Source organism: Triticum dicoccoides, chromosome 7B, assembly GCF_002162155.2.
Source record: "Triticum dicoccoides isolate Atlit2015 ecotype Zavitan chromosome 7B, WEW_v2.0, whole genome shotgun sequence".
Taxonomy (NCBI): domain Eukaryota; kingdom Viridiplantae; phylum Streptophyta; class Magnoliopsida; order Poales; family Poaceae; genus Triticum; species Triticum dicoccoides.
The window spans coordinates 584,378,333-584,391,709 of NC_041393.1; the positions used below are offsets into that span (position 1 = coordinate 584,378,333).

A 13,377-nucleotide genomic window follows, 5' to 3' on the forward strand; every position below is an offset into this window, starting at 1 on the left:
GTCTGTTAGTTGTAAGCTATTTTTAAGCACTATGACCTTGCCGTTTATAGATTTGTTATTTCAATTTGGGTGTAATGCCTTCGATCCAATAAAAAAGTTACTATGTATGTAATTACAGTGAACAAGATCTTCTAAGATGCACCTCATAGGAAGAAAAACTAATTAAAATTAAAATTACTATCAATAAAAAATCTTAGAAGCCGGAGTACTATAGCAATAATTGTCTTCTACCAAAAAGTATGCAATGTACATGCACAGACTAACAAGGTTCCGGATGGCAGTATATACTACTAACAATAAGAATCAAGAAATTTCATAAAATTCAAATTATCTAGGCCCTAATTAATAGTACTCTTTATTTTTTCGACAAAGGGTCTATGCTATTTACTTAAAATGAAGCACCAAAGGGATACAAACACAATAAGTGCACACCCGACCTCTGCATAGTTAGGATGCATACGGCCAACGCCAACACACATAAACCCGTTAGCAAACAACAAACTCATATAAGACCAAAGTTATGCCTAAGCAAGGAAGAAAAACCAAATGATCAAAGATCGATAAACTACAACAATGATCATATCCGCACCGACCAACTTTTGACACCAGATGGACAGTGAGAAAAGTTCTTCAATAACAACGCCTTCACGAAGGACGACACTGTCAACGGATCCAACCAACAAAGGCAAGATTTCCAGGTTTTCACCCTGAACGGGTCTGAGCATATCCAAGCAGTGTCTTCAACAAGGTATCGGCACAAAAATATCACCATTGTCAGTTAAAACCAACTCGACTCATACCTAGGATTTTAACCCCGCTGCTCTAGACTAGGTACTCGAGAAGCACCAACGAATCAAAGTCAATCATGAGTTGTTCCACCACTTTCTACGATCCCAGCAGCTACATACGCTGGACCATTCCACTGTCACTGCACAACCATATTCTCCGCGTCAAGCCGTCGCCCGTAGATTGCATTTCACCGTCGAAGGCAGATTGACAGGAGTAACAGCCGTCAAAACCCACAAACAAGCTTTTCAGCATCTCGGAACCAAGTTAGTACAAGCTACATAACCGGATCTGGGCACACTAGTAGTGGGGAAAGGCCACAATCCACTGGGCTGTAGCCACCCAACCAAAGGCGTCAACGGAGGAGGACGACCACGGGTGGCCGTCTGGCACACCGCAAAGGCCACATGCCCAAGCAAACTGGCGACACGGCCCTCCTGGCCAAGGCCATGCTGGCCCATGGCGTTCACCTCCATGCCACGGAGGAGCCTATCAGTGCTTCGTGGTGCCTCCACGAGAAGCCACAGTAGCGAGCAGATCGGCTGCGAGAATGGCCGGATCTAGCGCATCACCCGCCGGAGCCGCAGGAGGGACATCAGAGGGAGCTTCAGACGGTGTGGGGCGGATATGGAATCTTCAGGAGGGAGGACACAAGAGAGGGCGAAGGCCCCGCCACAGCCTTTGCCAGCGATGGCGAGGAGGGTTGAGATGGTGAATTAGCGGCGGCGGCGGCTGAATGCCTCCTGAGTCGCATCATATCCTTTATTAAATTTCACTAATTTCTTAAATGAACGTCACAATTGTGACTAAATATTCCAATATAATTAAGGAAAAGTCTATTTGAATGTTCAACTTTGGATCCAAGATTTCCAGGTTATTGATTATAACCTTATTATACTTCCACATTTGGCAAGAACAATTGTCAAGTAAAAGCGCGCGCACATACATAGTAAAAAGTAGTATCACATGTACGAGGGAAAATCACGGTAGAAAGACAACCATTTAATTAATATATGTATCAAAAAGATAAAAAGCTAACTTCACATGTCGTGACTTTTATTTCCTCATATACCGTCGTGCAAGCTTCACTGATCACAAGTATTAATGTTATGAGCTCTTTATTTATTATTTTGTTTGTGAAATGTCCATCTTGAACTCTTACTTCCCACTAGAAGGCAAGGGCAATTAATATGGACCGTATTTAGGTTTGAAGATGACACATTTAACTAGCAATTAGCAGTGATATATTAGAGGCTATTTTCAAGACCATGTTAATCCTACCAAAACCATGGAAATTTTACCTATTGCCCCTTTGCAGCTGCTGGATGAAAATAGCATACGGCATCCTCACATGTTCTCTCGTGAGCGTACAACTCCTCTGCAGTCTTCCGTAAAGAACAAGTACCCCATCGATGCTCATGCCGTCAAGAACTGATTTAGCTGGTGTTTGTCAGCTGTTACTTCACTGGTATGATCCTCTTTTGCCACATTTTATGTACTTATTTAATTTTTATCTGTTCTGGTAGAGAAAATAGAACGAGATCTACCGGTCTTTTCTACCGATACTTCATTGTTTGAGTACAAGGTTTAGTTTCCAATCCGCTAGATTTGTTATGTTATGAGTTAACTAGGAACCTTTTAGGCTTTCTGTATATATTCAGTTACTCTTATGGACGCACATGAATTTACTGGAAAAAGCATAAGAAGTATTGTAACATTTTTTATATGCGTGAAGCATTGCAATTAGTGTGTATTGTGTTCATTTCGCAGGTGTGTGGTGTTAGAAGATATACTGTGAAAAGTGCTCCCTCCTGATTATAATTATTTTCACTTGTTCGTTTTGTGCCTCTTCTACAACAGATGCTCTTCCCGAGGCTTAATGTGGACACCTAAAAAGACACTCTTAGAGAAATATATCTGCACACTCTCCATTATATCACTCTGTTGAGCTAGATGGGTTACCTGAAGCTTCATAAAGAGCACATTTTTTTAGCCTGCAATTATAGCTTAGAAAGAGTTACCTCCCCTGAGCTCACATACCAAATTGTTGGGTTCTCACAAGATTTCTTTGATGTGTATGAGTGTAATTATTTTCCTTCACCCATTCGTATATATGTGCACAAATATATATCGTGAAGAATATATCCAATGTTAAGAGAGATTTATCAACTTAGCTTACCTGATACATTAATCCTTTGATTCCAGATGTTGTTTTTGGTGGAAAAAAATGAGTTCTTCAGCTTTAGAACAACAAACAAATATATGTAGTTGGACCAATATACCAATGTGCTTATGTATATTGTATTGCTTATATATGCTCCCAAGAAAACAAGGTGGGCCAAGGAAACATGGTTTACCGTGTCTACAACTACCTCACTTTTTCCAACAATAGACATATAACGATCTCATTTGCTGTTTCCTTCTATCCCTGCGTGGTGCCTAATAACCTTATCATATAGGAACAAATTGCAAGAGATACAAAATACTCTTCCTGACCTATAGCAATATGGGCATCCAAGCGACCCATGTACCAATTAATCCACCCATGTCCCTGACGGACAAGCACGGTAGCGAAGGTGGAAACCAATGACTTAAATAAAGCTTCATAGCATACCTGGAATTTAGTTCACATCACATTTTTTTAATTGCATTTCCATGTGTGACTTCCAATGCAGCTCGCATGTCTTGAATTTTCAAATACAGAGCCTCTTTGGATCTTGGGAATTAGATAACTTAAGAACAAAAAAAAAGACATGATTGGTATGTCGTATGCTATGGATTCAACATCTCGAAACACGGTAAGCTTTGAACTATTAAGTTTGATTGTGTACAGGAATTGATGGGAGGGGAGGATTGAGAAAGGGGAGTGGGGCAATGCATTACAGTTAAAATACTGCATTAAGGTTAATTATTTGTGAGGTGCTTGATTTTTCTAAGTTCACTGTTTTTATTATTCTTCAAACATTTACCACATAAGTTAATGTGATCGTATGAATGCAATGAAGAAAGTAAATGTAAGTGCATCTAGTGCCACCCCTAATTGGTTTTGGAGTATTAATGACAAACCTGGTTGAGGGACTAATGTGTTTGTGAGAATTGCAGGATAACACATGTAGTAGTCCCATATTGATTCAGTTTACCTACCAGAGATGACCCCTAAAAATGTGTGAAGATATTGAAGACAATGGTGGTCTGTGAAGACATTCACCTTGAAGACTATGACAAGAGAACACATCGTGTGAAGACTATGGAGTGCGAAGACATAGTTGTGTCGTAGTTTCCTTTTCTTCTTTGTTGAGTCATATGAACCACCGTACTGTTAAGTGGGGTCCAAGTGAACAAAGTCAGAGTGACTGATGTGATGCTCAACCAAATCCTATGACTTCGAGCGAAGACAATGAGAGCACATCTTATCCGGAGCTGGATGAGTCAGATTGGCTTGCAGCCCAAGTTAAGCTGTCGCGTGTGTTTGAAATCTGACCGTTGGACACATGTCAGTTCCTTAATGACCCAGGGTCATTTTGGACATATCAGGTCGGGTTGCCTCCTGGCTATAAATAGCCCACCCCATACACCATAAATTGGTCACTGCTCAGAGTTTGTGCACAGCTTTTGTTGTTTGAGAGCAACCCACCTCCGAAGCCTTTGAGAGAGAATCCTTGCAAGGATAAAGCCCAAGACACCCAGAGCCAAAGAGTGTTAGGCATCATTGAAATCTTTCTGTCCGCGTGATCTGAAGACTTATTACACTTGAGGACTGTGAATCCTCCAGCCGGTTAGGCGTCACGTTCTGAGCATCCAAGGGTCATTGTGGATTGCCGGTGAACGAAGTCTGTGAAGGTTTGGAAGTCTCCCTTGAAGACTTACCAGAGTGATTGGGCGAGGACTAAGTGTTCTTAGCTCAAGGGGAATAAGGTGAAGACATGGTCTTCTGAGTTAAATCTCAGCCTCCCTAAGCAGACGTACAGTTGTCACATCAACTGGAACTGGTCCAACAAATCCCTTGTCCTCTCCGAGCAACTGGTTCTATCCTACCTCTCTCACCTTACTACAGTTTGTCTTCGTGAAGTCTTTGCCTGCTTGCCTGATCTGTTTGACTTCACTGCGTGAAGACTATTGTCTGTTTGGCTTCATACTATCTTCCATCCTGATCCATACTATCTAGCTATTCATAGTCTTCGTGCTTTCATTATATTGCTTATTTGACTATGACTTGTCTAGTGTAGTCTACCTTCCGCTACATATCAATAGGATACATTTCCATTGTTTGTCTTCGAAACACCCCTGTTTGAAGACTTTCATAAAAATCGCCTATTCACCCCCCCTCTAGTCGAATACTAGCACTTTCAGTAAACAAAAAGGTCTTGGCATTGAAAATTTAGAGGTGAAGAACATATGTCTTCTCAGCAAGTGGCTGTATAAGTTATCTGTAGAGACGGATGCCACATGGGCCCGAATTCTGCGTAATAAGTACCTTCAATCCAAAACCTTGTCCCAGGTGACAGTAAGGCCGACTGACTCGCCTTTTTGGAAAGGACTGATGAGAGTGAAATCAGTCGTTTTCAACAGGACAAAATTTGTAGTTGGAAATGGTATTTACACGAGATTCTGGGGGATACATGGCTAGGGGAGACGCCCCTTGCACTCCAATATCCTTCTCTCTATAATATTGTTCAGTGAAGAGACGTTTATGATGCAACAGTATTACAGTCCAATCCTCTTAATATTCAATTTAGGGGGACGTTAGCGGGAAACCGTTGGGAAGCTTGGCTCCATCTTGTGAGAAGATTGATGGATGTCCACCTTTCTCAACAACTCGATCAGTTGCGCTGGAAACTAACTAAGAATGGAGAGTTTTCGGTTAAATCCATGTATTTGGATGTTATCAACGCTAGCACTATTCCTCATTCGAAACATGTTTGGAAAGTCAAAGTGCCTTTAAAAATCAAAGTGTTTATGTGGTTTGTTCATAAACAAGTCATTCTAACTAAGGACAATTTGGCAAAACGCAACTGGACAGGATCTACAAGATGTAGCTTCTGTGATAGTGATGAATCCATCAAACACCTCTTTCTTGACTGCCCATTGGCAAAAATTTTGTGGCGGTCGGTCCACATAGCATTTAATATTACTCCTCCGAAAACTATCAACACGTTATTTGGGACGTGGCTAGATAGGATAGGTCCAGAAACAGCGAGACATATCCGTGTAGGAGTATGTGCTTTATTATGGGCAGTTTGGAACTGCAGAAATGACTTGGTTTTTAACAGAACAACAAATATTCATTTCTTGCAGGTTATTTTCTAGGCCACTACACTGATCCATATGTGGTCGCTACTCATTCCGATGGAGGCGAGGGAGCGTTTGGTTACTGGATCTATCCGATGGGAGACGGTAGCACGGGCTATCTTCAACCGGTTTGGATGACGGTCATGTAATAGGATAGATGTTTAGTTTCCTTTCTTAATTTTTTCCTGCCAGTTGTGGCTATCCTGTTTTTGTGTTTGTGCTCTTTGTGAGCCTTTTGTTATTTCTTTTTTGTGACATGAAGACTTTTGTTGAACCATTTTGATTATCAATAATATGGTTGTATGCATCGTTCTAGATGCAGAGGCCGGGGCAAAGCCCCTTTTCGAAAAAAGGGGGAAAAACAGAAAGCAAGCTCCATCCAAACTACTATATTAATTGCTAGAAACTGCCATCAGTGGGTTCACAATATTTATGCATTTCCTAAAATAGGTAGCACATGTATGCACATGGGTTCATGACTAGTGTTTTTAAATTTGATCACCAAAATTAGCTACACGTCCTTTAAAAATATATAACGCTTTTGATATACAAAAGAATATTTGACTAAATGACAATGAAGTCAATATACACCACGTGCATGAGACACAAGCAAACAACGTGTGGTCCATAGATAATTGGCACACTGAACCAAAAGTAGCATATTTTTCTTGACAAGATCACTGCCACAAACCAAACACCTCTGACAGCGTGCGGCTGTCCAAGAAATGAAAATTATGGAACGACTTTATTTGGCCCCACAGAATTACAGAGTTGACTACATTTTATTATTTGATCAACTAGAAAGTAAGCTGCACCAAGACATAGATATTTCAATATTATCCGGAGGTGAAAAGTCGACTTGGTGGGCTAATATATAATGGTATACAACAAAACATATATAAATCCACAACTTCAGTGGGGGCCGGATTATAGCGGTACATGCAGTAAGCAAAAAATTAAAGTTTTAAATAGCAAGCTATGCCATTTAGCAGCAGCGGCGTCTCGACCAAAAGCTATGAAAATCTATAGTAGAGCTATATGGAAGCTAAGAACCATCTTGCATTTTTCTAGAATCTCTAAAATTGAAAAAAAGCATAAAATCAGGCATCATATATTATACATCACATATACTTGATATACACATATTCATACATAAAAAAAACCATCCGAATTGAAAAACTAAGTTTTGCATCAATGCATCATATAAATATAGCAAAAACAAGGAGGAGTAAGACAGATGGATGGCTTTATGGAACCGACGTGCGTCCCTCCTCGGGCAGCAGCGGCTTAAGGTCGCTAAATGACTCTAAAACTAGTGTTATAGTGGCATTTAGCAAGCTAATAGCATAATTTTAGTTTAGTGTTAAAGTGTATAGCTTTAAAGGGGGAGGGATGACCAAAGTATATAGCAACACTGTAGTAGGCTATTAAAATTTGGCCAAAATAGGTTACAACTCTATGTTTAGATAATTCTGGTAGTAATTCAAATTATACACAAAACAAGGGCATGCCAACCATAGTATTTTCTAACAGTTCAACACATGAAGCGACAAATAAGGTTAGAAATTTTAGCTCGTGAATAAGGAATGATGAATATGTTGTGCAATTTTCTTTACAATTCAAAAAGAATAGTTGTTAAGGATAACTAACATAGTATAGTTAAGAAATAAACTTGCTAACATGGGACATAATTTCTAGATATTCAACTTATTTCAAGCTATTAGATTATTTGGGTGGCTAAGAATATTTATATCAAGGAAATATTTATATTGGTACAGTAACTTCTATATTAGAAATTTAATATCAAACACAATCATCGGTAAATCTAGGCATCTAGGTGCGTTAGTTTAGAACTTCAGATATATCTTAACATAAGTGTTGCATCTAGAGTATATGTCGCTTCTTTATTGGTACCGACATTTTTCTAAGTTCGTTCTTCTATACAAAGCATTTTTCTAAGTGTGTTCTTCTATAGAAATCGTATTAAGCAATCAAGGAACTGATAGTATATGTGTTCATCACCGCTGTTTGTATGGTATGCTAAGGACATGGTCGGTGACTACATTAAGATTCGTGGTAGGACTGCAATTGAGTGCTTCAAAAAGTTCGTGCAAGGGATGATTGAAATCTTTGGTGGAGATTAATTGTGAAGCCTTAACAATGAAGATTTTAAGTCCTATTTCACATCAACAAGGCCATGCGTTTCTTGACATGTTATTAAGTCTTGAATGTATGCATTGGCATTGGGGAAAACGTCACGTTGCATGGTTAGGTCAATCTCATTTGGGATAAATGGTGCTACAACACAGGATCTTCAGATATGTCATTCACTATTTCGCTATTTTCTAGTCAAAGTTGTTCATTAAGCTCTTATGTGAGTTTAGATGCGTGTATTGGTTCTCAAATATTGCAAATACTAGCAATATACATTGCAACAAATGTTTTGTCCAGCATATAAAATGCATCTCTTGGAAATGGAATGCTACTATATCTGGAACTCCCAGCCTTTTGGTTTAGTTTGCGCAATTTTAATAAGAAAATGCATGATAGTCATTATTTTTTTGTAACAAAACATTGAAGAAAATAAGGTCATAAATTATAGGCCTTTACTAAGAACAATGATTTGGTTGTACAGTTTTTCCTCGTGATTTGAGAAGATGAGTTGTAAATGATAGTTAATATGGCCAGATATTTGACTTATTCTTAAGCCATTATATTAGATCCGATGGCTAGGTTTAATCATATAGTAAAATAAACTAATTGTTTCAAAGTATATAGTACTCACTATCAACGTAATGACCGACAAATCTAGCCGTGTTAGTTTAGGTGTAGCTTAACAAAAAAAAAAAGGTTACACTCGCAGTAGGTATGTAATAATCACTTTGCCCGAAAATTCAATTCGGTGTCCAGGCTCATCTACACCCGATGAATAGTAAAAATCTTAAAAAATACCAAAAAAAATCCAAATGTTTTGTGGTGCAAGATCCTCAAATGCGTGATGTTCGTGCAAAATTTTAGCTTGTTTGGACATTTGAGAAGCTCATGGCAATAAAGACAAAATATAGTGTGAATAGTGTTGATTTCAAAACTTCCTCACACACCCAAATTTTGTCTTTTTTGCCACAAGATCCTTGGATGTCCAAACAAGCTGAAATTTTGCACGAACCTCACACATTTGAGCATCTTGCAGCACAAAAAAATTGAATTTTTTAATTTGTTTGATAATTTTTTATTTTACTGTTCACACCCGGGTGCAGAATAGCCACTTCCTGCTTGTTTAGTGGTATTGTCATTTACCTAAGTTCGGTATATAAACTACATCTCTTACTATAGCATACCATTAGATTCGGACACTCGGCCTTTTCTTAGATATCTAACTTCGCACAACTATAATAAGGAAAGGCATTTTTTATAACAATTCATTGTTTGGAGCAACAAATAAGGTTAGCAACAATAGCATAGTAACTTAGTGGTAAGTAATGATGAATAGAGTATGCCATTTTCCTAACAATTTGAAATTAGTCATAAAGGATAACTAAATGTGCAATCCAAACCAAATTTCTGATAGTCAACTTAGTTTCAAGCCATTAGAATGATTTGGATGGCTAAGATTACACTGAAATGAGTGTATCTACACACTGAAACGCGTCTGATACACTTATTTCAGCTACACAACGAAACACATCTAGATACACTCATTTTAGCGACGGTAAATTCCGGATGGAGGTTATACCATTTTATTTTTGCTATATTTATAACCCCATAGAGCAGATATAACAAACTGTGTGAAAGTATAAATAATTTTGATAACAAACATAAGCGTCAGCAGATCTAGCCCCGTCTGTTCAGAACTTCAGATATACAGCTTTACTGTATTAAAGAAGTTGCACCAAGAGTATATGCGCGCTCCTTCTTTAATGGTAAGATTTGTCTAAGTTCGTTCATCTTCGAAAAACATGTTTAGCAACTAAGCAAGTGATACTAGTACTCCGTATATGAGTTCATTACGATTATGCTGGGTAACCACTGTGTTCGTACCTGGGAAACAACCACCTGACGAGCTTGGGACGGGCCCGCCTCGTTCCCGTGACCATGGCCGTGGCCGTCGTGCACCCCTCCTTCACGCTTCTCGCCCCCTGCATTCCTCCCGTCCTCCAGCAGCGCCGCCGCCGTCTCATCTTGGGCGCTCGTTGCGGCGAAGGCGGCGGCCTCGCGCTGTTTGCACTCGTAAAACTGGGTGCCGAGGAAGTCCACGACGAGCGTCACGAGGCTGGCGAGCATGGCGATGGAGCCCGCGAAAGGGAACCGCCGCCACGGCGAGCCCTGGAGGCAAGGGTCCTGGAATTTCTCTTCGGCGTCGTGCATCATGTGCACGAACCCCGTGGCCAGGATCACCCCCGCCGCGAAGGCCTTGGCTAGCACGAACGTCGACCCGCCACCACCGGCTGCATCCGCGCCACGCCACCTACGGCAAACGAGCGGGATGGCGACGCCGGCGGCCCCCGCGACAAGGATGGCCGCGACGGCGACCATTTTGAGCCGCAACGCGGCCTCCTCGTCGCGGCATACATCGCCGCCCACCTCCCCCGCGTCGCAGCTCGCCGCGGACACCGAAGCTGCCACCAATCAGAACTTTTCAGATACATCAAAGCGATGCCACCCCAAAATCTGCTAGTCATATGGCATCGACTATTCTACCTGCGAATCGGTGTAGGTAGGCGCGAAGATAGGGGGCGACGACGTACGGCTCCATTTTCTGAAATCGATCGGTGACAGCAACGAATTACTGAGCCTCGGATTAATTGAAACAATACGAGTTTTTGCCGGCGGCCGGCCGTTCGCTCGGGCAAGACAGAGGAAAAACACATGAAAAGAAAGCAGCAGGAGGATAAACACGAGCTGATCGTGCCGGCGAACTGTAACAGAAGATGATTTCTCACCTCGAGGAACGCCGGCCGCCGTTGCGCTCAATCCAGCCGTCTCCCTCTTCTCCCCCGGAACAGTCGGACGAGAGTTTCAGCAGAGGCGGGCGGAGTTTACACGCACGCGAGGAGAGGGATGGAAGGACGCAAGGTACCTCGGCTAAGCTAGATCAGTAGGCGCATGCATGATTGTTGCCTCTCTCTCTTTTCCACATCGGCCCGCCGCATGTTGTCATCCCGCCCCGTCGACGCCCGGCGGGCCGTCGTGGGGTGGGCCAGGGCCGACGCGCCGGGTGACGCCGTGAGACGAGGACGTGCGCGTGGGCTTGGATTCTCCGTTTTTATTACCGTTTGCGTGTGGATGTCTGGATGCGGAGGTGCGATGTCGACACAATGACGATGCCGTTGCACATCAACAGTTGCTGTGCCTGTGCGTGCCTGCCTTTGACTTTCGTGCATAAACTACAAAGCCGATGCATAGCTGTGACCTGTGGCAGCTTTGGAGCCAAGCTGTTGATTTTAAACAACCACTAATATTTTTCGAAAGGTTAGAAATTAGAGAAAATAAAAAAAGGTCAGTATAACTAATGACCAGGAGCCAATAATTTTCACGGACTTTGCTATACCTACGTAATTTACCTACGTAAACTTACGTACTGGCTGAGTTGGGCTAATTTGGTTGAACGAAAAATTAGGCTCAGCCCCACCCCGTGAAAACCAGGGGGTGCCTGATTAGTTTAGCAAGGAGATAACGTAGGATTATGCAGATAGATTACGTAGGTCTAGCATTATTGAATTTTCACCAACTTGTTTCCCAACCATCATGTATTACATTCTCTTATTAGCTTACACTAGTTGAATGCCCGTGCGTTGCCACGGAATATCCCATTTTTCTTCTTTGACGCCCACTATACTATCCATCTCTTTCTATAACCACGGTATGTAGAAATAGTGAAATACAATGTGTACTGTCCCTTCTTTCCTCACCCTTTCATGTGCTTGGAATTTTCCACAACTCCATCTAGTGTCATTGCTTTGAAATAAGTTGTCAGGATGGCAACTATAAAATTCAGCTTTCGTCCTCCATTTCTCTAGCTATCCACCCCTCACCTCCACCACCCCCACTCTATTGCAAAAATGTAATAGCAAGGAATAATTCTTGTAGTAAAATTTTAAACGCATACTATATTTTTCATTCGCAAAACTGAACTGTTGTAAAATGGTTTTAACTGCAAATTCTACATCATCTTTTTCACATCATATAATACAACATGTTAAATAAAGGTTAATCTAGACAAGACTCGTCAGACAACCTATAATATTTATCAACAAATACGTTTTTCTGCAACTCCACCTATGATATGTCATCGCTTTGCTCACCATTACCTATACAAATAAGTTGTTAGGATAGTAACTATAAATGCACCATTTCCTTCTCCATTGCTCCAACTATCCACCCCTTCTCTCTACAATCCCCCACTGTATTGCATGAATATTGTAACAGCAGCCATAAATTTTCTGTAGAAAAATTCTAAACATAGAATATATTCTTCATTTACAGAACCGCAACTATTGCAAAATGATTTTAACTACAAATTCTAAGGCATCATTTTCGCGTCATATAATACAAGATGTTAAATGAAAGTTAATCTAGTCAAGACTCGGCAGGCAGTAATTTCACCATACAATTTTTTTCATAATCCATACACATGTCCATGATCTTCCTGTAGACATGTTCAGAATAGACCGCGTGTATGTCATCCATACTTGATGTCCGTCTGGTCCCCGAAATCAGTGTGGATCTGAGAACACATATATCTCTACTTTTAAAGGAGAATCCAACGTCATGATGGTCCGACCACCTCCTAGCGCTATCGATCAATACGCCCCCCACTTTCTCACCTCGATCCACCCACGTACACACGTCCCCTCTGCCGCAAGCGGTTTTCTCTGGTACCGATACGTCTCCCACATTTGGTTTTTTCACAGCCATGTACACCCTTCTTCTGCCCACGATCGATTCGTCTGAAGCCCACCCACATCCGTCTCTCCCACTTCCCTACATCTTCCTAGCTGCAGCTGCCGATCTCCTCTCCCACTTCCTCTCTCCTCCCCGTTCCTCCGCAGATCTTCCACTTTCGCGGACGAAGCCCCCGATCTTCTCCCACTTCCGCACTACTGCGTGAACGCTCTGGACACCGGAAATCACCAGCTCCTCCTCGGTGCAGCCGCCGCCCGTCCGCTAATGGCAACACAACACTTGCTCGGTTGCTCCCCGTGCCTTTGCGGCGCCGATGGTAATCTGTAGTAATCTGTATCAAACATATACTTCTGGAACTCCAAAAATTCTGAAATAAATTGGTGGACCTGAGGAATTTGT

At 41.5% G+C, this 13,377-nt stretch overlaps 1 protein-coding gene across 1 annotated transcript in view; it reads right to left on the reverse strand.

Moving 5' to 3' along the window:
- LOC119341364 (zinc transporter 10-like) overlaps positions 1 to 11,228 on the reverse strand; it is a 16,390-nt gene extending 5,162 nt beyond the window's left edge. The window contains exons 1-3 of the mRNA XM_037613241.1: positions 11,016 to 11,228; positions 10,774 to 10,831; positions 10,114 to 10,691 (exon numbers count right to left, since the gene is read on the reverse strand). Coding sequence (XP_037469138.1) covers positions 10,114 to 10,691; positions 10,774 to 10,828 — 633 coding nt within the window. The 5' untranslated portion in view covers positions 10,829 to 10,831; positions 11,016 to 11,228. The remainder of the gene's footprint in view (positions 1 to 10,113; positions 10,692 to 10,773; positions 10,832 to 11,015) is intronic.
- Between the last annotated feature and the right edge of the window lie 2,149 nt (positions 11,229 to 13,377).